At 43.8% G+C, this 24,158-nt stretch overlaps 1 protein-coding gene across 1 annotated transcript in view; it reads right to left on the bottom strand.

Annotated features, from left to right (window-relative positions):
• Window positions 1-15,099, bottom strand: part of PCF11 (PCF11 cleavage and polyadenylation factor subunit) — a 30,944-nt gene extending 15,845 nt beyond the window's left edge. Inside the window, exons 1-6 of the mRNA XM_074983491.1 lie at window positions 14,644-15,099; window positions 9,989-10,114; window positions 7,393-7,581; window positions 6,739-6,933; window positions 4,373-5,469; window positions 3,907-4,096 (exon numbers count right to left, since the gene is read on the bottom strand). Coding sequence (XP_074839592.1) covers window positions 3,907-4,096; window positions 4,373-5,469; window positions 6,739-6,933; window positions 7,393-7,581; window positions 9,989-10,114; window positions 14,644-14,832 — 1,986 coding nt within the window. The 5' untranslated portion in view covers window positions 14,833-15,099. The remainder of the gene's footprint in view (window positions 1-3,906; window positions 4,097-4,372; window positions 5,470-6,738; window positions 6,934-7,392; window positions 7,582-9,988; window positions 10,115-14,643) is intronic.
• Between the last annotated feature and the right edge of the window lie 9,059 nt (window positions 15,100-24,158).

The raw sequence follows: 24,158 nt of genomic DNA, 5'->3' as shown, positions 1-24,158 counted from the left end.
TTGTGTGACTGAAGTATCTTAGACTGATTCACCATGGTAGCATATATAAGCCCTAAGTCACATCTAGCAAGGGACATAAAAAGCAGTAAGACAATGACCTCTAACAAGATCCCTCACTCACCTAAGGATCCTAAGGTAAGCAGTCCTGCAATGAGGGAAGGTCCCTCATGGATCAGTAACTGGTTAAAAGATCCAAAACAAATAGTAAATATAAATGGTCGAGTTTTCCAAGTGCAAAAAGGTGAACAGTGGTGCCTCCTTACTCTGTACTGGGACTAGTATTGTTCAATCTAGTTACAAATGATCTTTAAAAATGGGTAAACATTAGCAAAATTTGCAAATGATACAAAACTATTCAATATAATTAAGACCTAAGCAAACTATTACAAAGGGACCTCTCAAAACTAAGCAACTAAGCAACAAAATGGCAAATGAAATTCAATGTTAGTAAATACAAAGAAATTCTCATTGGAAAACATAATCCCAACTAGACATATAAAAATTATGCGGTCTAAATTAGCTACTACTCCAGAAATAATTCTTGGAGTCATTGTGGATAGTCCTCCGAAAACACTGACTCAGTGTATGCAGCCACTACATTCAGAAGCTGAGAGTATACAGCTCAAATGCCTGTTAAATGGCTTGATTACTACTTGAATGGCTCTTCCCCGGGTTCAATGTTCTGCTAATATATCTGGAAGGTTTTTCATGCTTAAATTAACTAGATCCTTTTGGGAGGAAGCAGAGCCACTAAACAAAGAAAGGAAGAAGTGTGAAGATATTAAAATGCAACATGTCCCAAATTTTTGGATGCTCACTGCAAATGTATATGGTTAAGCAGCCATACAGCAAGAAAGGACCTGGGGATTACAGTGGATGAGAAGTTGGATATGTCAATAGTGTGCCCTTGTAGCGAAAAAAGCTAATGGCATATTAGGATGCATTAGGAGGAGCATTTCCAGTCAATCTAGAAAAATTATTCCCTTCTGTTTAACAATGATGAGAGTACTGCATCCAGTTCTGAGCCCCCCAGTACAGAAAGGATGTGGATGTACTGGAACAGGTCCAGTGGAGGGCAATGAAAATGATTAGGGGGCTAGAGGACATACCTCTGAGGACAGGCTAAGGGATCTGGGCTTATTTAGTTTGCAGAACAGAAGAGTGAGGGGCAATTTGTTAGCAGGCTTCAACTTCCTGAAGAGGAGCTGTAAAGAGGCTAGATCGAGACTGTTCTCTGTAGTGACAGATGGCAGACCAAGGAACAATGGTCTCAAGTTGCTGTGGTGGAGATGCAGGTTGAATATTAGGGAATTAGGAAAATCTTCACCAGGCAAATAGCGAAGCACTGGAATTCTTTACCTAGAGATGTGGTGGAATCTCCTTCCTTGGGGGGTTTTAAGTCCCAGCTTGAAAAAGTCCTGCCTGAGATGATTTTGTTAGGGCTGACCCTGCTTTAGGCAGGGAGCTGGACTTGATGACCTCCTGAGGTCCCTTCCAGCCCTAAGATTCTACCATTCTATGATTCTGCCCATGGATTAGTACAACCCTTGCCTCAAAGGAACAGAGCAGGCAAGTGCTGGCCAAACAACTCCGAAGGAGCAGGGGGTGCTTGCACAGCCAGCAGCTGGAGAAGTAGCACTCTGAAGGAAAAACAGATACTTCCCTCCAGCCACTAGCTGCATGGCCATCCCTTGCTCCAACAGCCTTGGTGATCAGAGGTTGGATACAGCCTGCCTGGAGAGTGGCAGTTGAAGCATTGGAGTGGCAGCAGGAACCAGCAATGCACAGAGCCTGTGGGGGTGGTGGCTGGGTGGATATGCAGAAGTCTACACCAGCTCCCAGCTGCAACGGGCGGGGTAGGGGAGGAGAAGAGCAAGCCTTGAGCCTTGCAGGTCTGATTCAAGGCAAGTTGCCAAGCGCATTTGGCCTGCAGGCTGTGCCTGAATGGGGGAGGAAGTGACTCTGCACACTGCCATTCCTCTCTCCCACAGCTGGGGAATGGCAGCATAGGGAAGCTCTGTCACTTGACTGTTTGCAGGTTCCATTCCGGGTCACGCTCACTGACTGGGAAGCACATCCAGTGAGTGCAGTGGAGGGTGGTACCTGCAAGTATAGTGGTGCAGAGCCATCTGCACTGCGCCCATGAGCTGCACCGGATGGGTGCACCAATCCCCTACCTCCTCCCTCCTGTCCAGAACCCTGCACTCCTACTCCAGCCACCTTTGGCACGCCCCCTGCCAGACAGCCCGACCTCATCCAACTCCAGTGCCCACCACCCACCCAGATACCACATACCCAAATCCCTCCTGCACCCCCACTCCCAAACCTCCCAACCCTCCAGACTGATCCTGCACACTACCTCCCATCCAGACTCCACATCCCCACCCTCCTCCCACATTCGACCTCCTGCCCAGGCATGCACCCCACCTGCACACTATCACCTGACCAAACCCTGTATCCTCACACCTCCAGCCTGTTCCCCAGCAGTCCCCTCCCACACACCACCTCAAATTTTTCGGGCTCACCGCCAAGACTAGAGGGGGCTTTACAAAATCTACTAGCCCAGGCCCCTAAAGAGTTAATCCAGCCAGGGTGGCGGTGAGACTCTGAAGCTTGGCAGCCCACGCACGCACCAGGCTGGAGTGCCAGGGGAACCCCCTGCATTACATGAGTGAGGTATATGTCCCTCATTTTTGTCATGTTTATCCATTGGGGGACATGGCCCTGAGGTGGTTTTGTTTGTATTTTCCTTCTAACTTGCAAGTAGCACACAACTGATCTTTCTGTGAGTCACTCCCCCACCCCCCGAGCTAATAGGTAATAGGGTTATATGGAAAAGTCAGCACTGTTATGTCACAAAAAAAAAAATTAGGCCAAATCACCCTAATTTCCTTCTCTGACAGAGCTAACAGCCTAGCTCATGGCTAGGGGGAGGCAGCTCAAGCCAACTAGGGCTATGTGATTTAAATGACATTTCTGTGAAGTAGATGTACACCTAGCTGACAATCAAAGACTAGTTAGCAATGGCTCTCTGGCAACCTGGGAATGCATATAATCACAGGGATAAATTCTAGGTCTGGTACTATTCAATATTTTCACTAATAACTTGGATTCTGGAGTGGAGAACATATGTGTAAAATGTGCAGATGACACCAAATTAGAAGTTGATGTAAGCAGTTTGGGGGACAGCATCAGAGATCAAAATGACCTTGACAAATTGGAGAATTAGTCTGAAATCAACACAACATTCAATACAGACAAATGCAAAGTACAACACTCAGAAAGGAAAAATCAAATGCTTAACTGCAAAATGTGGAATAATGAGTTCTTATAATAGTGCAGAAGAGGATATGGGGATTATAATGGATCACTAACTGAACAGGAATCAGCAACTCGATGCATTCCCCCCTCCACCAAAAAAAAGAAGATTAAAGACAAGAAAAGTTATTTGTCCTACTTAATTTGGCACTGAGTCCAGAGAATAGTAACAAAAATGATAAAAGCTTCAGAAAACCTGACCTATTGGGAAAATATTAAAAAAAACTGAGAAAATTTAGTCCTGGCAAGATGATCAAAGAGGAAGCTGAAAGCAATCTTCTATCACTGGTAGTACAAGGATAACCTGTTCTCCTTGTTCACTGAATGTAGGACAAGAAATAAAGGACTTAATCTGTGGCACTTAAATTTAAGATTAAATATGAGAAAAAAATGATCTAACTCCAAGATTAAGCTCTGCAATAGGTTTCCAAGGAAGGTTTTGGAATCCCCATCGCTGGCAAGTTTTAAAGAATAAACTGTACAAATCAGGGATCGTCTTAGTTTACTTGGTCCTGTCTCAGCATGGGGGCCTGGACTTACCCATGCAAGTGCCTTCCGTCCCTATATATTATACAAATTATATGTTACCCTTTTAAGCAGCTCTCGCTTGCTTGCAGAAGTCAGTTCTTTGGGAATCTGCAAGTTGGCATCCACACTTAATCGATGCTGTTGCTTTGGGGCTCGAGGTGACAAAATTCCTTTACCAGCTGCCCACATCTCCCTGTGCCTCTGATGTGGAGATTTACTAGGTCCTTGATGTTCTTCGTTCTGTTGTGAACTGAAAATAATAAAATCAAATTAGCTAAGATACGCACTTTTTTTTCAGACAAGAAATATTATTCACTAAATTCACATTAGAACTAATTCCATCTAGACCTGATGTGATACAGCCACAACGCAGAAGACTCAATGAATCACTTGTTTGCCAGCAAAAATGTTTAAAGGACAAACTGCAGCTGCTTTGATAATCTGAATACTGCACCCCAATCCTGCTGCTACTGGGGTCAATAGCAAAACTCCCATTCATTTCAGCAGATCAAAATCAGTAACTTACTTTTTACTTTCCTCCCAACCAGATTTCCATCTTTTGCTTGATTTGGAACCTTGCCAGTTTTCCACATTCTCCTTTGGTTCTGGAGTGGACTTTGCAGAATGCTGATTTGGGGCTTCCTGTGGTCTATCTTCTTGAGTTTTTTTCAATCTCCTTGGATCTCGGGCATCCTGTTTAAGATTCCTCTTACTAGAATTTCTTTCTTCCCTTGTAGCTAGTGTAAACTCCTCAACATGAGATTGCTTAGGCCCTGACTGACGAAGCTTCCCTATCTTAGGAGCTGAGGAAGTAGGAGACAAACTTCTCAGTCTTCTTTTGGGTGACCTTCTCTCTCTTCTCTTCGGTGAATGGGAAGATGGAGATCGAGACTTAGGAGACCGTGACCGGGATCTTTTTCTATTACTTGATCTTCCTAATTTACCTCCCTGTTTTTCTGAGTCTTCTGAAATAGAATCCTGTTTTTGAACAATTCCATTAATTACTTTATTTCTGCTACCAACAGGTTTGTGTTCAGACGTCTTATGTTCCTCTTTTTCTTTTCTCTCCATACTTTTTCTCTTTTCCTTTGTGTCATCATCTTTACTATCTGGCTTCTCCTGAAGATGCTTTTTTAATCTTGGATCTCTTTTACTAATTTCAGATATTTTTGTACTCTCGCTTTCTTGGCTTTTAGCATGGGATAGCTTGGTTTTCAAAGGGGATGGCGATTTACATTTTGCATCTAACTGATCAGGTTCTTTCCTCTGTGTTTTCTCATTTGATTTTAACTTTTCTTGCTTTGAGGCATTTTGTTTTTCAGCCTGCACTGTTTTGTTTGTCTTGATATCAGACTGATTTGTTGTGGTAGATTGAAACTCTTTCCTATGACTTTGATCTTTAGTATGAGAAGAATGCTGAGCCATCCTATTGAGACGAGGATCTCTGTTTACTACTTTAACGTCATGAAACTGGGAAGATGGAGATGGTCTGTTTTTTTCAGATTGCACAGGAGGCTGGTGAGGAGCTTTTACTATCATATGAGGGGTCTGTGAAACGTGTTTGGAAGGTGCTTGAACAGAACCCATGGTAGTTGCCCCTTGTTGAACACTAAGAGAAACTGCCTAAAATAAGGAATAAAATAGTGTTAGCATGTAAAATATAAGACCTACAAATTCCTGTGTTATTGAGCTGCTCTGCATCTTGAAAATCAACTATAGAAGAAAAAGCTTTGAAAGTTAATGATGAAACCAATTTATAAAATAATCAATCCTAGGACCTGGCCTACATATAATCTTTCAAAATGTCTAGTAAGGCGTCTCATTGAATTTCAGGGTTTTTCCATCGTATCCAAAAAACTGTGAATAAGTAGAAATTCAGGGTACGAACACATGATATACAAGGGAAGATGGTTACATCTGGCTTTTGGGAGACAAACCTGACATAACTTGAAAATATTTATGAAGTCTTCCTGCTCCAATCTCTCTTTGTTAAAAATTAATGTTTTGCTTTCAAAAAATAAGTGGAATAAAGACTGCTGAAAATGCATGGGCTACGGCAACTCTAGAAGCATCTGTTGACAGACGCTTCCATCAGAAGAGATTTCCCAGCAAAACATCTGCCAACAGATCAAAGCTACACACAAAGCAGATAGAAATAGCGATCCACTCTCTTGACAGAGAGTGGCTGGACTGACTGGCTCTCTCTCCACAGAATGGCGGACTGGAAGCTCAGAAAACAGGGCTGCCCAGTGAACCAGAAGTCCTGTCGACAGAGGGTGCCCCAAAAGACCCACACAGCCTTTCTAACAACAGAATCTATTGACAAAGTGCTCTTCCTCTTCTTGGAGAGGCAGAAGGTTGTCAGCGAAAATGACAACTTTTGTCCATTTTGTGTGTGGATGCTCCACCTGTTTTGTCGACAAAACTCTCTAATGCAGCTGTGGCAACAGGGAGTGTGCTTTTAACATGCATATAGTATTGTGATAACTACAAAAGATGGCACACACAAATCACTTTGGGGAAGCAAAAAGAACAAAAGTTGTAAATGGGAATAAAAAAATGAAGTTGCAATTAAAGCCTTCCCTCACTCCAGTTTTGATTTTTTTTTCTTAAAAAAATCATGAAGATATTTGAGGTAATATAATCTTTAAGCCTCTAATTTTACAATTAGCTCCACATGGGAAGATATCACCACCACAGGAGCAGAACCTTATTCTAAGAAAACTTAGCTTGCCCAAAAGGGTGAAAACTGCTATACTGCACTACATATATAGCAAACAACGTAGCCAAGACACCATTTCATAAACATTTCAAAAGCAAAAGAGATTCCATTTCTTTTGTTCAGAATAAAATCCTCCATATATGATCAAACTCCATAACTACCTCACTTACCAACTGTGCTTTAGTCTGTTCTAGCTCCAGCTCTAATTTTTTCTGTTGAAGCTCCAACAACTGTTTTTGCTTTGCCAGAAGTTGTTGTCTTATTAGCTGCTCCTGAGTCAAGCTCTTCTGTATTTCAGGAACAGCTGGAGGAGTTGAAATACCAGATGAAATGACTGTAGAAGTAGGTGCAGGAGGTTCCTCAGGCTACAAAGAAAAATAATCATAAGGACATTACAAACCTTGGAAGGAGAAACAAGTAAAGAGGTTCAAAGTTATACCCAAATCTCACTAAATGGCTACAAGCATTCTTTATCTCATTTATACTACAATTCACAAACTATAAATGAGTTTTGTAATTTCACGAAAAAAATCATTAGAATATTGAAAAGTGTTGGCACAACTGAAATTTGCAGTGACATTGTAAGCATTTAATACAATTCACAAATATGCAAGAATATTCAGTATTTTAGTTAAATTCCAATTTTGACATGTAAGAGATAAATCCAATTAAATCTTTAAATAACTGAAACCTTTGACTTACCTGCACCTGTACAGAGCTCTCAAAATTCTTTAATACTTGCTTAAAGCATCAGCAAAATGGGACACAAAGAATAAAAACTGCATATCACCATCTGCTTGTGCAGAAATCATACTAAAACTTACCGATTTATTTAAAAACTTAGGATTCACATGGATGCTAGAAGTATTCACATTTGGGGGCAGAGGTTTTATTGGCCAAGCAGGATCTAATGAGTTGACTCTGACATCAAGGGCATACAGCTTCTTCAAAGGGAAAATTTCATCCCAGGTAGAACGTAATTTAAATAAACTTTTCCTAGTATTTTCATCCACCTAGAAACAACAGAACAATTCTATGGCTTGTTAAGTTAATATAAAATTGTAGCATGTTTTAAAAAACTATAATTTCAGCTATTTTATTCTACACCTACACTGACTTAAAAATTAATCTTCTCATAAAATCTTTAATGAACACAACTGAGCATTTAGAATCAGGCAAACCATTTTAAAAAATGTACAAATACACCAAAATGTCCAAGTGCAGCATCTGTCTAATGCAGGTTTTAACTGAAAACTTTGAGCTACTCTTTGAAAACTTTAAAATGCCACAAATGTATAAATATGTATTTGCTGCTTGAAAGACATTTGAGGGTTTCGTAGGATATTACTATCCTTAACAGGCTTTTTGTACAGTAATATACTCAAATTTCTTAATTTCGGTCAATTTCTGTAAAAACCAAATATTAACAGCAAAATAGATAATATAGACAAAAGAAACTGACAGCAAATCAGAAAAAGGTCTTCCGAATTTTCTGTTCTCCTGTGCCTTCAACTCATTTAAACACTAAGATCTGTACATCACATTTTGATTCTTTGTGCTCAAGAATCCATAACTGGGAAACAATCTGATTAAACGTAGCAAGAACAAAATTAGCTATAAGTCAATTAAAGTTTTCACTTAAATTCTACAAAGATATGAGGCCATCAACTAGAGTGCTAAATCTCTAGCGTATGTATCTTTTAAAAATCTCTGAACAGTTGCAAGTGTTCTACCTTGTGAATTAGAAATAGACACCAGAAACATTCAACTAGTAAGCTTTCTGCTTAATAAATGGTTATAATTTGAAGACCCTTAATGTACCTCAGCAGCTGTCCCATAATCCTTATGTTATTTAATCAAATACATGTTTGCTTTTCAGGAAGTATTTACTGCTGCATATCAACTCTTACTGGAAAATTTAGCAAGACATACTATAATCTGTAAGGTTGTTCTAAGTTTCAAACTAAACAGAAGCATTCCGAAGAATTCCCTTAAGTAGCATACTCTGTAATCCTTAAAAGAAAGATCTACTTTTTTATTCAACATAACAAACTGAAATTTACAACAAAAATAGCTGCAAAGATTGAGCTGAAAATCTGACTTCTCTTTTCAATGACCATCTCACTAAAAAGCAAGACTTGTAACAACGTAAATACTGGCATCCAAGACAATATCAACTGGCTTTGATTCATTTTAATGCCAGTTTAAATATTAAAATGACTTCAATTTAGTGATTAGGTATTTAAAATAAAGATTAAAACAGAATATAAATGGGAGTGGTTCCAAGTAAGGAATGGTAAACCTATGAAGCTCAGAAACATCCAGAGTTTTAGTTTTTGATGCACTGGGAAAAGCATGGACAGAGCTTTTATTGGCAAGGCCTGTTACCATGGTTTAAATCACAAGACTTTACAGAACTTGGAAACAGTCCTTTAAATAGTCTACATTCATCAATACAATCTATTCAATGGCTATTCACACAAAGTAAAAAAAATTAACATTTAAAAAACAATATATTAAAATTAAATAAATAAATTAAATAAATTAAAAGAAACACTGAAATCCTCAATGGGACATAAAACCTGAACAGAAAATACACTAAATAGCTACCAAAAGGTTAATTTTATCTGCTAAATGTATGAGATCCTGTTTTCTTATCTTGATAAGCAGAAAAACATCTAATTTCCAGTTTAATTTAAATCTATTAAGACCAAGTCCCTCAAAAACTTTACTCAGGTTTGCATTTTTTCCTTTTGAGAATAGTCCCAATTATTTCTTGTGAAGGATGACAAAATGTGAACAGAGTTCACAGTATTGGACCCACCACTGGGTCACAACATTGAAACAAAACAGTCATTTAAAACGATTGTGAAAAGCTTTCTAAGAAAATAAAACAAGTCACTAAGAGAACATCAATACGTCACTGATTTGCTTTCTTCTTAGTTATTGCCGCTCCAGATGCAAATATTTAAAAATGATGTCAACTTGAGCTACAAAAGGCCATATTAATCATCCTCTCAAAAAAGCGAGAATGACGCCTATGTGTTTTCTTTACATAAATGGCATTATCTTTAAAACTATGAACCATTTAAAATAAATTAACCTGTACCACTGCAACAGAGCATACCATATAAATACTTTATTACATGATAGAAATAAAGCCAAGATGAACTTCTCTATTGAAGTATACTATGGAAGTATTTTAATAAAAACTTGATGATGATCCTGAACTAGTAACATCTATCATAGATACTTAACAGCTTTTCTTTTATGATATATAACAGTGTACAAAAAGGCAAATTAAACTCACTCATTATTATGCTTCACCAAGCAAGAAAACCCAACACTGAAAGGCAAATATTTATTTATACAGGAGATAACTTTGATTAGACTAGGTAACTTTTCTGAAAGCATATGTACCTTTTCAAATACACAAATAAATGTTGCAACTAGGTTTTTAGTAAATGCAGTAAGATATTCTCTTCCAACGTTCTTGACAATGGAATCCATAAGATACATAACAGGAAGCTTCTCTGTTGGGGGAGCCTGAGGTAATAAAAAGAAACTGAGAAGTTTAGTATAACACACACATTTAAACATTTTTAAGATTACAGGTCTCTATTTTTGGCTGACACTACAGACCAAAGCATTATTTTGTACTCACTGCACTTGGAACCTTTGTTATCGAGTACCATGCTGTGTACCTATAACACAAAAACTGTTGACCTATGTGCTTTACGTTTGTGTATGAAATGACTTGGGAAAAAAAATTAATATACCAGATAGTATTACTATTTTAAGTGTTTTGAATGTAACCATTTCAGGTACATTTGATGGAATGGACTTAAATCACAACCAAACCACCATCATCTAGTGCTATAACTTCTAATTGTGACATGTATCAACTTAAAAGTTTATCTAAGCTTCACGTTAACAGAATACAGATTTCTGACTGAACAGCCCACAAAAAATTAACTCTGTAGATGTAGTCTATTTTGAATTCAAGAGTCTTTGCTAACCTACATTTGGCATAAACTAGTTATTTCACTGCAATCCAGATGAACATACGGCATCTCAACCTGCTATAACTGTTGTAGACATTCAGTCCGATTTTCAAGCTGTATGCAAAACATTCAGCTATAACAAGTTCTAAACCCAAACACCAGTCAGCTACAAGGTTGGTCATGAGATTATGGATGAGCTGGTCGGGAAACCAAGATTTCCACTGAAGATAGTCTTCAAACTCTGGACTCTCCATCATCAAAGCATCTGGATTTTTTTTTTTTCTTTTTTTTTTTTTTTTTTTTTTTTTTTTTTTTAAGGTTCATACACATGATTGGTACCAAGTTGGTGCAGTAGGACTAATGTGGTGCTGGCGAGATTGGCAGAGTAACTTCCAAAGCAAACAAAGCCTTGTTGTCCTACCCCACTAAAATGAATTTTATCTACCATTGGCTTTCACAAGCAGAAGGCACAGCAAACTTCCAGAAAGCATCAGCAGGTACACAGATTTGTTGGACAACATACAATGCACATGTTGCTAACGGTCTCCTCTTCCACAGGAACGTCCATTGCCAAACTTTTCCCAGCTCCCATCCCACAAGTCCAGGTACACAAGTCAGTGAATTTAGTCACAGTTTAGATAGGTAGTCCAATGGGTCCCTAAATCATTGATGACACCTCACTTCACAAAGCCCATTACCCAGACAAGTGTGTGAAAATGCTCTTGCTTTACAGTTTTATATTTAGTACCTCACCCATTAGAGTAGCTTTAGTGAAACTGCGGACAGAAATATAAAAGGGCATTTTGAGTCTACAAGTCTCGTATAAGGGTAACTCTGAAGCCAACTATGTGTTTTCAGCCTTAAATGTATTTTTATTTACATTTTCATACTATTCCACTGCCATGACTAATGCTTGCTCAGAGGCAAATAAGTAATTTCTTATTAAACGGACCTTAATATTCCATTTGGTAGCTACCTACACTTGATTGTATGCAAAACGAAACACTATCAGTAGATGGCATGTCTTAATATGTAATAACCAGGTGCAGTTACGCACAATATGGCTTCAATCAGCAATAAATCCCTAATCTGAATATTGAAAAATACGCATATTTTAACACTATCTTTAAAGATGACAATATAATCTGGTGCTAAACATACATCTCTCGCCTTAGGAAGCCAAAAACCAAATGTTCAATAAGGCTTGATATTAAAATGGCTGGAATGGTTTTGGTCTCTTCTTATGGCAGCTTATTTAAAAAAAAAACTCTTTGTAATGTTGAATGCCTTGTTAAAAAGAAAACAGGGAGCTTATAATCGAAGTCAGATTTCAATGAACACAGTTTTCTGACCATCACTTATTCCTGAAAGCTACTTATGCAGTATGAGCTGCTCATTTTTCCAGTTCATCAGTGAGTATGTTTGTAGACAAGTTCAATATACTCAGCTATGCTTAAAATCTGGGAGTCTCTGAATCCTTTTAAACCACTAGTAAAACCATTTTAAAAAGTATTATAACTGTCACTTGCATTACACACCAGGTTGTGAAGTAAGGGCAGGTGGAAGTACTTCAATCTGGTAAGAAAATCAGACTGTTTTAGCATGGACTTACGTTATTTGGAACAGTTATAAAGCGAACCCAGAGTAGAATTCTTAAGTCTTTTGGGTATTAGATATTAAGAACCAGGGCTCAGATAACACTAAATTTTTTTAAGTCTTCATTTATGGAAGTGTTTATTAGTGCAATATAGCTATCAAGGATTACAATAACCACAAGTGAACCCATGTTTGGCGTGTTCTTTGGTTTTCAGATTCCAGTATAGTTAGAATACAGCGAAAATCTCCACTAGCTGAAAGATACCCACATGACACTACCCAAAGTGCAGAGAAAGGAGGAGCAAGAAGGGGGCTCAGCATAATAACCAGAACACTGAAGGATATTAACAGCCTGTTTGGATAGTGGGGTTTGGTCTTCATCAGAGAACTCTTGTTGTTCTCTTTCAATTAATGGGTGAAATTTGTTGCTGAAGATGTGCATCTCTGAGGTTTTTATTAGTTTTCTGAAGGATATGAACCATAAAGTCATTTTGATATCTGAAGCCAAGTCATGTAACTTTTAAACACTTAACACATAACCATGTAAATATGGATTTTGAAACAGATTCTGCACTAAACAATGGTAAATAAAAAGACAAATACATATTTCACGCAGTTTATTTACAAATTTTATATAACCAATCACACAGTTCAAAACCATTTATTAAAATGTAAAGCAGACCACTCAGTTTTACACTAAAAAGAAACTGTCTCCAGGCAACACTTTTAAAAAAGTGGCTGAGTAAAGGAGGTCAATTTCCTAGGTAGAACTAAAATCTTGCCTTAAATAACTGGAGAAGTCACTAACAGTAACTAAGCAAAATCAACCATAGATACAGGATTTAGAACATCTTTTTTAAAAAAATAACAGGGAGGCCCTGAAACCACGCAGAAATGAAACATTTCAGAGCACTGGTATTTATGACAAACTATTTAATATGCACATCCCATAATATATTAGATAATGAAGAAATCTATCAGATTGTGAAATCACCTCCCCAAGGAAAAAGGAAAGCCCGGCCAAAGAGAACATTTACAAGTCTGGAGAGGGGATTTGGAGAACCCACAGTTGGAAGCCACTCTACTTTGACAGAAAGATACCTTTTCAGAGGCCTGTACACCCACCTTTTCCCCCCATAATAAGCCTCTATTTAAAACCACAATAGGAAAGCCCTAGATCAACTAAGGGAAGAAGGAAAAAGCAGGGTGTTGCATTAATTAGGATGAGTACGAAAAGGAACTCTCTTACTGGGATTTAATTATGTGCTAATTAAAATCCTCAACTAAAAAATAAAATACTCCCGTCCTCCACCCTGTGCCCCTGGCTGACTGATGTCAGCAACTGCCTGGGTTGGGCTCTGAGAGAGCATCCTCTTTCCCCTTTGTATCATGTCCTCTCAGGCGCCATGTTAGGATCCTACAAACTGAATTTCTTCTGGCCACTCCCACCCCTAAGCTTCTCTAACCCAGTTAAGCTACAGGCACCCCCACCTCTAGCCAAAGCACTTCGTCTATAGCCCCCCCGCCCCCAGATTCCCCACACCAAAATAAACTTGTATAAAGAAACGGCCCCATTCAACTACACCAACTTCTCTAACCAGAACGGCCTCAGTCTGAATAAACTCTTCCTCATTAGGGCAGGACCCCTGCCTTGATGCCTGAAAAGGGGGAAACAGCCTGTCCTCAAAGCTCAGAGCGCCCCACATTTAGCATCTAATAAACGGGACAACTTTGTTCTACAAAATTCCTTGTTTTTCTTTGAACTACCCAAAAACAAGCGCTTAAACCTCCCCTCTCCCAGCAACCTCCCCAAGCCGTCGTTGTAACTACACTACAAACGACGGGACTGACGAGTTTAAGCGTCAAAACAGACCCAGGGGATCTCTCCCTACAGTTGGAGAGCGGGGTGGTCGTACAGCCGAGTCACTGCCAGGCCGCCATGTTGTGACTCGGGTTTACACGGGCCTCCATTCCCAACCACCCATACTCCGCCCGGAGCGGCCCATGGCGAGATCCCCGTCTCCTCCCTCCCTGGAAATCGGAATTCTGTTGTTACAGGGTCCTGGCGCTGAGCGGTAGGGGCTGCTCCCCTGTCTGGGGCAGAGAAGGAAGGGTCCTAGCTTCGTGCTCCCCTCGCCTACCTCCACGCACCCCAGCTGCTGGCCCAGCTTTATAACTCCGGATCCCCCTCCGACTCCCAGAAACCGGCACTCCACACTCCGTTGACTCCTCTCTTCTCCGAGCCCTCCCCTCCCCAAATCCCCCGTCTTCCTTGTGCGCTGCCCCTCCCCCCACGGGCATCACCTGTACTAGGGCCCCCCGCCCCCGCTCCCTTCCTGCTATAACCCGTCTCCGTCTAATCCCCCTCCCCCACCCCATCTGCCTGTCTCCCCTCTACGCATACACTGTCCCCCAGCCGGCTTCGCCCTGCCCCAGCAGTATAGGAAGGAGTAGTAGGCGGTGGAATATAAAAACCTTGGCGATTTGCGCCTCGATCAGGGAGACGATGTCCTTGGCGAAGGGCACGTTCTCCTCGGCCAGGATGGTCAGCATGTTGATGTGCGGCTTGCTGTTGAACGTCAGATCCTCCAGCGACGACTGGTAATCGCGGCACGCGTCCTCGCGTGCCTCAGCACCGCCAGCGCCGCTCTCCGGACCCGACATCCTCAGGCCGGGGCCCGCGCCAGGACCCGACCCACCGAGACCGAGAGCCCCCTCCCCGCGATCCCCGGCCGCTACTGCTGCTACCGCCGCCAAGCGACGCTGCCCTTCGCCGCTGGCTCCGGAATCCGCTACCGCATCCTTCTGGCCGGGGCTCGAGCTGCTGACGGTGCCGCCGCCGCTGGTACTACTGCTGCCTCCCCAGCCCCCGCCGTCTTAGTCTCACACACAAAATGGCGGCGGCTGCGGCTCGCGAAGTTCTTCCTCCAACCGTTGCGTCATGTGAAATTGTTCTGGGGGGAGGGGGCGGGCGTCTGGGAAGCCCCTTTTGTTCCCTCACTGTGTTCTGGTTGGCTCACGCCTCGTATTCGGAGTTTGTGATTGGCTCGCCTATCGCCGTGCCTACTTACGATTGGCTATTTCTTCTGATCTAGTCTCACACCAAACCCTGGCTCCCTCATTCTCGCCGTTCTGAATTGCTATTGGTTAGTTTATCTCGACACTCGCTCCTGATTCGTCGTGGCGTTATTGCCGCCTTCCTTTACTGGTTTACAATTTTGATTGGTTCTCCTTTGTAATCCCGCCTTTTTCCGAAGTTCTAAATTGTGATTGCTTCTTCCACCAAACTCTGTCGACACCACGCCCTACCTTCCTTCAACTGCTTCATCGAGCGCTGGGTGCCGAGACCTAGCTTCCTATTGGCTTAGCCATTCGCTCAGCTGTTGGCATGGCAACCTGGGCTGTTCTGAGCCGTATTTACCCACCCCCTAGCTTGATAGCAGCAAACAACAAGGAAGACAGCCAAGTGTGTGCTAGGCACTTTGGTTGGGGCCTACGTCCGGCCTAGTGCTGAGGGAGCCTCAGAGCATATAGCCGTCTCCTTACTGTTTTTGCACAGCCCCAGCAGGCGGGGGTGGTGCCTGTACTACTTCCATGTGGCACTAAACACAACTCCCTCTTCCTCATTTGCACCTTCCCAGCAGCCCCTCAGACTGGCCCCACTAGGATTGCCAACCTCTCGGAGTCTTACTGGGTCAGGGTTGATCTCTTGGAGGCTAAAGAAGCCAAAACCCTGAGAACTTTGGCTGCTCGAAGTCTGGCAGTGCAACAGGGCTGAGGCATGCTCTTATGTGCCATTTTAGGGTCCTACAAACTGAATTTCTTGTGACCACTCCCACCCCTAAGCTTCTCTAACCAAGTTAAGCTACAGGCACCCCCCACCTCTAGCCAAAACACTTTGTCTATAAGCCCCCACAGATTCTCATTCCCCCTGCCTGCCCTAGCCTCCGGCTGCTCCCAGAAGTGTTCAGCATGGCCATGGAGAAGCAGGAGTCTCCATGCATTGCTCCTGTCCCAAGCGCCAACTCCACAGCTCCCATTGACCAGGAACTGCAGAGCCCTCCTCCCAGCGCCCAAGTGGAAATGCCAGACACTTCCAGGAGTGGCGCCAGAGCACATGTGGAGCCTGCCTTACCCCTGTGCTACCAATTGGTAAATGCTGCTGGGCCAGAGCCCTTACCCCTTCTGTACCCCCTGTTGCCCCAGCTCTGAGTTCTCTCATGGAGCCAGCACCCTATACCCTTGGCATATCCCAAAGCCCCTCCTGCATCCAGCTGAGCCCAGAGTCCCCTCCTGAACCCAAATTCCCTCCCAGAGCCCACAACTCCTTCGGCACCCAGGTGCCCTATCCCAGACTGGAGCACCTTCCCACATTCCAAACCCTTCATCCCCGGCCTAGAGCTCACACCCCTCCCACAGCCTTAACCCTGTACCTCAGCCTGGTGAAAGTGAGTGAGGATGTGGAAGAGCATGTGACAGAGGGAGGGAGCTATGTCTTGGACTCTCCAGGTAAGATAGTTGTAAGAGACAGTTAACATAACAGTGAGCATACTGGGTCAGACCAATCATTGTGCTAACCCAGTATTCTGTCTTTTGACAGGAGCCAGTGCCAAATGCTTCAAAGGGAATGACTAGAACAGGGAAATCATTATGATCCATCCCAGTCGTCCACTGCCAGCTTCTGGCAGTCAGAAGCTAGGGACATCTAGGACGTAGAGTTCATCATTAAGCACCTTGGCTTATGGCTATTGATGGACCTAAACAAAGCCAAATAGAGACTGCTGAGAAACTAGCATTGTAGAAGCAGATTCAGAGTTCAATTGTGTATTGTGACCAGGTGGGTAAGGGTGCATAAGCAAACATACAAAAAGAAACTGGCATTGTCTGGGAAAATTTATAAAGGGAAGAAAGACAGGTACTAGCATATGACCCTGGAAAAGCAATAGACTAGGGGCTTGTTTACATTTTAAATGCTTCAGTGGCACAACTGCTCTGTGGTACTTTAGTGTAGACACTACTTTTACTGACCTGAGAGGTTCTCCTATCCGCGTAGCTAATCCACCCCATAAAGTGGTAATTAGATCAATGGAAAATTCTTCTTTGTACCTACTCCTGTGTATATGAGAAGTTAAGTTGACTGGCAGTCAAGGGATGTGGATTTTTCACACTCCTAAGCAGCATACCTGAGTCAACTTAACTTTTTAGCAAGGACCAGGCATGAGAAAGAGTTGGGTCTGGTGCTGGCTGAAAGGACTTGGGTGTATTGCAAGGGAGGGGCTGGAAAAACTGAGAAACCTCCTTTTTATTCCTGGTTCCTCTGCCTTCAGAGATACACATTTTTGTATAGTCCTTGTAAATAAACAAGTTTTTGCATAAGGAAATATCAGACTTTATCAATTTCTGCTTCCAACTGGAGCATCCCTATGGACAGGAACTTTGACTAGCCTCTCAGCTCAAAGGGAACAATAATATTATATCAGTAAACTCTCCCAGCGTGGATGCATTTTACACTGGTAAAATTGAATTTTTTACTGGTATAGCTTACTCCAACACCCGTAATGAAACAAGCTTTGCTTTTTACTGTCACTGGGGACCACCCTTCTTCACACTCCTTTGTGACAAAGCTGTGCCCACAGAAATCTGGACATGACCATAGGCCATTTATTTTTCTCGATCTATTAATGTTGCTTAGGGGTGTGATTGTTTAGTAACATTGTTACAGCTATATAAATCATAATAGGTACTATTTCAAAGTAAGTGCTATGTGTGCAGCCTATGTGAAATAGCTAAATTGTATTTCAAAATACATTTTTTGCGTGTAGCAGCCCTATTTAGAAACAGCTATTTTGGAATAGCTATTCTGGAATAGCTTATTTTGAAATAAGGTTGCTGTGTAGATGTAGTCTTAGAATCAACAGAGATGATGCTCATCTATGCTCATGCTTCATTGACCCCTGTACATCAGTGTTCAGTCCTGCTTGGTGATGTGGTATTATGGTGTTGTCATAACAGCATGCCAGCATTTGTGGGAAACAAATTTAAGTGTAAACACACGTACATCTAGGTCAATGGAAGGCAGTTTATTTCAACCCAGCTTTGCAGTGTATATCAGATCAGAGAACATACCAATAGCTAAGAAGGTGTTTAGGGGTGATACAGATGTCGCAGCACCACACATGTCGTAATACTATACATATAGTTGAGAAGACCTGATTTCAAGTGCTTCTGAAACGTTTACAAACTGTTGCTGAAAGGTCTCAGCTTTTATGCCCGAGTTGAATTTTCTAAGAAAGCTTACTAAAACTCTTTTGGTCTGTTTTAGACATATGCAAGTAAATAAAAGATTATCTTTTTGCATTCAGAAATAATCACCGTTTTTCAGTCAGGTGACTCTTAACTGGTTAAGGGTACGTCTACACTAGGAAATTAGGTGAAATTTGTTAAGGTCGATATTTTTAGCACCCGATTTTATAAAGTCAAAGGTACATGTGCACACTGGCACATTAAGTTGATGGAGTGCATTCCCATTAGGTGGCCAGCCTTGCACTCTGGGTACCTATCCCACATTTCCTGCTGCCCTCTTCCATTGTGGGTTAAGCTCCCAGTGTCTGACAGAATAAAAAAGGGCTCCTAGGAAACCTGATCCACTAGAAACCCGCTAAGACTCATGATGGTCCAAAATCTGCTGTTATTTATAATCAGTTGTTACAGGCACGGGCATAACTAAATGGCAAAATTTGGCCCGTTCTCTGTGCTGTCCCTTCCTTTGTTTTCCAGGATGGGATATTTACTTATTCATCCTCCAAGACAGGATTCTCCTGTTATTCTGCCCATGCTGTGAGATTTAAGTACTGTCTGACTCTTCTTACTGATATGATTGCAATCAGCTGCCACAGACGCAGAGACATACTTTTTCCAGATGCAACAAGTAGTCCTGTGGCACCTAATAGACTAACAGATATTTTGGAGCATAATCTTTTGAGGACAAAGACCCACTGCATCCATGAAAGCTTATGCTCCAAAATATCTGTTAGTCTATAGCGTGCCACAGGACTTCTTGTTGTTTTTGAAGATACAGACTAACAGAGCTGCCTCTCTGATACTTTTTTCCGGATGAAACAGGATCAGATCAAATGGTCTCTGTGGAACCAGTGCTCTTATTTCCAGGTCCTAGTGGACAAGTGGCTGGAACAATATCACTGTTTTTAAAAAAACATTTTTGATTCAAGTCTCTTTTGGATCTTTTAGCTGCAATGGTGAAATTATCTGTGACTCTTTCAGTAATAGACTTACAGCACTTAACTTCATCTTCACAGAATCACAGAAAGTGGAACCATCAAGTGATCAGTTCCAAATTTCTGGGCATGTTCAAGGCACCAGTGGCCAGAATCCTACTGATTTGGGGGGATAATTAAAAACACTGTAAAACGGAGGACTCCTGGAGCTACTATCATCTGTTGATGGCAACCATTCACAACCTGCAGCGTAACAATACTTCTTTCTGCCTCTATCGTCCCATTAGAATGTTTTTCACAGGCACTTTGAATGACGCAAGAAAAATAATTGTTCTTCTTGCTGGAGCTCTGGATCACTTATTCACTTCTAGCAGGAGCAGCCAGAGGGAGAGGATAGAGTTAAGCTTCATGTATTCTTTCTTCTCTTCTAACATCCTGCTTCTTTAAAGCCTATTCTAGTTGGGGAAGAGAAGGAAAGTGCTTTGGTGGAGGAAAGGAGGAGGAATTCCCATCACCCTTGGCCTGGTGTGGGGAACCAAGGAAACTAGTGGGGTGGAGGTGGAAAGAAGTGAGAAGCACAAAGTCTATAACATGACATGGACAATGGGGTCCCTGCTGTGAAGTGAGGAAGAAAGGCAGAGGAACAGAGCTCTTGGTACAATGAGTAGAAAATAAGACCTTGGCATGCCTGAGGGATGCTTTCAAGGCGGAAGGGAAAGAGGGACATGTGGGGCCCACAGAACCTTTGGTGGTGGTGGAGCTGGGCACCTCATGAAGGTAGGGAGGCACAAAGAACCCCACATGGGGCGTGGAGATCAGAGAGAGTTCCAGGGATGTATGCATCTGATGAAGCGGGTCTTTGCCCACAAAAGCTTATGCTCCAAAATATCTGTTACTCTGTAAGGTGCCACAGTACTTCTTGTTGTTCTGAAAGAAAGGCAATGGGAACATGTCATGCAGGGAGCTTTGTGGGTAAATGCATGAGGGCAAGCTGCCCTGAGAGCATTCAGCAATTTCAGCAGCCTGGAGAAGCTATGAAATATGCACCTGCCCATTAATAATCTCTAGTATGATGAATTACAGATTTGCTTTATACCTTAGGCACATCAGCTGAATGTGAATACATTATTATAATCATAGTCTGGACACATTCTAAATCAGATGAATCTCTAGATACATTCCTAACTGGATCCTGATTATTTGCTACCTTGAGCGGAGTTTATACTTGGTCATATTTTGTCTGGGTAGTTTGGGAGAACTTTAAATGTACTTGAGGAAAGGATGAAATGGGAGTTCTGGCTGTGTTTGTAATGAACCACTCCAGTGCTGTCAAACTTGCTAGAAGAAATTTATGGCCCTCCCTGTCACACCCACACACACTTTGGTACCAGAAGTACACTGCTACTGGAGAGCCTTTGAAATATTTAAAACATCATGTTTTCTTGTGTTGCACGATAGCAACTGCAGTGGAACCCATCAGCAGTGCAGTCACATTACTATATTGTTAAAACTTAATAACATCAGATTGTCTATAGCTGGTTCTTCCTTTTGGTTTATAGAAGCCCCTGAGTTTCCTATTCTACACTTTTAATTTTTATCTCTTTCTATTTTTATGCCACCAAACAGAGGTAAGCAAGAGTAGATATTTGGTTCACCCACACTATGGGTGCATCTACACTAGCTGGCTACTTCGAAGTAGCCAGCACAACGTCGAAATAGTGCGCTTTGCGTCTACACGCGCTATCCACTATTTCGATGTTGAAATCGACGTTAGGTGGCGAGACATTGAAATCATGATTCCTGTCCGAAGATGGGAGTAGAGCCCTATGTCAGCGTTAAATGTCGAAGCAGGACATGTGTAGACAATCCACGTCCCGCTACTTCAATATAGCGGGGTCCTCCATGGTGGCAATCAACTGAGGGGTTGAGACATGCTGTCCAGGCCCTGCGGGGCTCTATGATCACTGCACGCAGCAGCCCTCAAAGCACCATGGACCCAGGTTTCCTGTGGCAGGAAGCTGAGAGTGTGCAGGCAGCAGCACACGCACGTGATAGCCCTGCACACCCTCTGCAGACCCCGACCCGACTACCCAGCGCCATGGAATCAATCCAGCCCCCTGACCACCCTCAGGGCTCCCCCCTGAGGGGACCCAGGGACCCCCGGCAGCCAAATGGGGTCCAAAAAGCAATGGGGCCCCTCCTGGTTGGAGGCCGAGCTCCAAGACCTCCTGAGGTTCTGAAGTGAAGAGGAGGTGCTCCACGTGATGGGGAACAAGCGGCAGAACGCAGAAGCATTTGCCCAACTGGCCGAGGGCCTGGCCACCTGGGGTCACCCTGCCCGCACTCTGGATCACATCCGTAGCAAGAAGAAGGAGTTGTGGAAGGATAATGCGTGGGCCCAGGACTTGGCCAGCTGGTCTGGGGCCTCCCCCACCACTTACCTCTATTACAGGGAGCTCAGGGCCATCCTTGACCCCCGGGACACCTCTTCCCCCCAGGCTACATTGGACACCACAGCTGAGGAGCGCCAGCAGGCCTTGGAGCCGAAGTCTGATCTGGAGGCCAGCCCCGCACCCTATGGCCCACCCACCCCCCTGGACGGCAGAGGAGGGGTCCAGAAGCAAGGAGCAGGGGCTCCTCATAGGCCTCCCTTCCTGGAGCACCAGCCAGGCATCCACCCACCAGGGTTCCCCCGACCGTGGCAGTGGACGGTCAGGTACCTACCCCACAGGGCACACACCCCTGGGCCATGAGGTGGGGGCACCAGACACAACCGGGAGTCCCACACACACCCCAGTGGACCCCGACCCGCAACTGCCAAGCCACAGCATGGTCCCAGGATGGCAGCATGGCCATCAGCACCCGTCAGCACCCACACCCATGGACAGTGCCATGCCCTAACCCTGGGGGGCAGGGGGACCATGCAGTGGAGACACCCAACTGGGACACCACACCCATCAATGGAGGATGGAGATCCAGAACCCAAGGGGGGGATGGGGGAATAGGCCATGGGCTAGGGCACAGTACGAACAGCCTTCCTCTCCCTTTCTCCCTCTCTGCAGCTGCACCATCCGAGGTCCCAGGCAGCCAGACAGCCTCCGTGGTACCCGAGTGCCCGCTGGAGGCCAGGCACTGCCAGCGCACGGGGACACCACCGAGGCCAGGACAGGCATGCTACCGCCAGACCCAAGGGATGGCCCCCGTGGACCCCCAGCTCCCAGTGGCTCTCCAGCGGCAGGCAGAGGTAGCCAAGAAGCAGCTCTGCTTTGACCAGGAGGAGTCCACCTGGTGCCAGGCAGCGTGGCGGAATTCATGGGCATGTTCTGGGACATAGCCGGGCTGCTCCAGGAGGCTGTTGCCCGGCTCCTGCCCCCCGCTGTCCACTCACCGTCCTCCCCGCCACTCCACCCTATGCCCCCCTGCCGCCCCACCTGCCTTGCCTGCCCTGCCTGCTGCGCCGTGCCACCTCCCAGCCCCCCAGGACTGGAGCCCACTGAAGCTGAAGACCAGCCAGTGGAGGCATCCCAGCCATACCTGCCAGTCCTCCCGGCCCCTGGCCAGCCACGCCAGAAACCACAGACATGGGGGGGGGTGACTCGTACCCACCGGGGGTCGTGCCCTTCTAGCCCCACCCCAGATTGATGGGCCGATGGCCGAGTCATCCGCTGGCCCCCCCATTCGTATATAGTTGTCCCCCTTGTATATGTGTAAGGAAAGTGCAAGCAGGAACTCAGTGCTGCTGAAGGCTGGGAAGAATGTGTCTCCCAGAGATCATTTGCATGACAATGCAAAACTGTGCATATGTGATACCTTGCAAACAAAGACTCATTGTGGGGGACAGGGCAGTCGATATAACTGCATAAGACATGGATTACACAGGGCTCCCTGGTTTAAAGTATTGTAAAAGGGATGGGGAGAGATATGGATTGAATCAGCTAGCTGAGTACCTTGGCTTTGCCTATGCCTTGGCCATATAGTTATAAGCCTGGTTTGACTAGTCCTCCCCACCTGTTAAAAAATTGAGCTGGATACTAACTAAGCAATGAGGGGTCCTGTAGCACCTTATAGACTAACAGAAATGTACGAACATAAGCTTTTGTGGGCAAAGACCCACTTTGGCAAGCAAAGTGGGTCTTTACCCACAAAAGCTTATGCTCATACATTTCTGTTAGTCTATAAGGTGCCACAGGACCCCTCATTGCTTTTGCAGATCCAGACTAACACAGCTACCCCTCTGATAGCCGGATACTAGTATTTTTATGAGAGTCCACTTTGGTGGATACCACAAGTTGAAATTGCAGGGTGGGAGCTGAGGCTACCAAGAGCTGAAATCACAGACCCTGTGTCTACACGTGCCCCTTCCTTTCAAAAGGGGCATGTTAATGAGCAGGTTTGAAAGATGCTAATGAGGCACTGCAATGAATATGCAGCACCTCATTAGCATAATGGTGGCCACGGCAATTCGGAAGTGCAGCTTGTCGAATCACGCACTGCCCGTGGAGACGGGACCTTCCGAAAGGACCCACCTCGTTTTTGAAAGCCCTTCTTCCTATCTGGTGATTGGAAGAATGGCTTTTGAAAACTGGTGGGGTCCTTTTGGAAGATCCCATCTCCACGTGTGGCGTGCGATTCGAAAAGCCACACTTTCGAATTGCTGCGGCCGCCATTATGCTACCGTCTGAGGGAGGTAGGTCCCGCCTCCAGCCGGCGGAACAGGCCTGAGTTCTTAAAAACGCAGGTGTCGTGTGTACAGCC

Source organism: Carettochelys insculpta, chromosome 1, assembly GCF_033958435.1.
Source record: "Carettochelys insculpta isolate YL-2023 chromosome 1, ASM3395843v1, whole genome shotgun sequence".
Taxonomy (NCBI): Eukaryota; Metazoa; Chordata; order Testudines; family Carettochelyidae; genus Carettochelys; species Carettochelys insculpta.
This window is presented reverse-complemented; position numbering and strand designations above follow the sequence as displayed.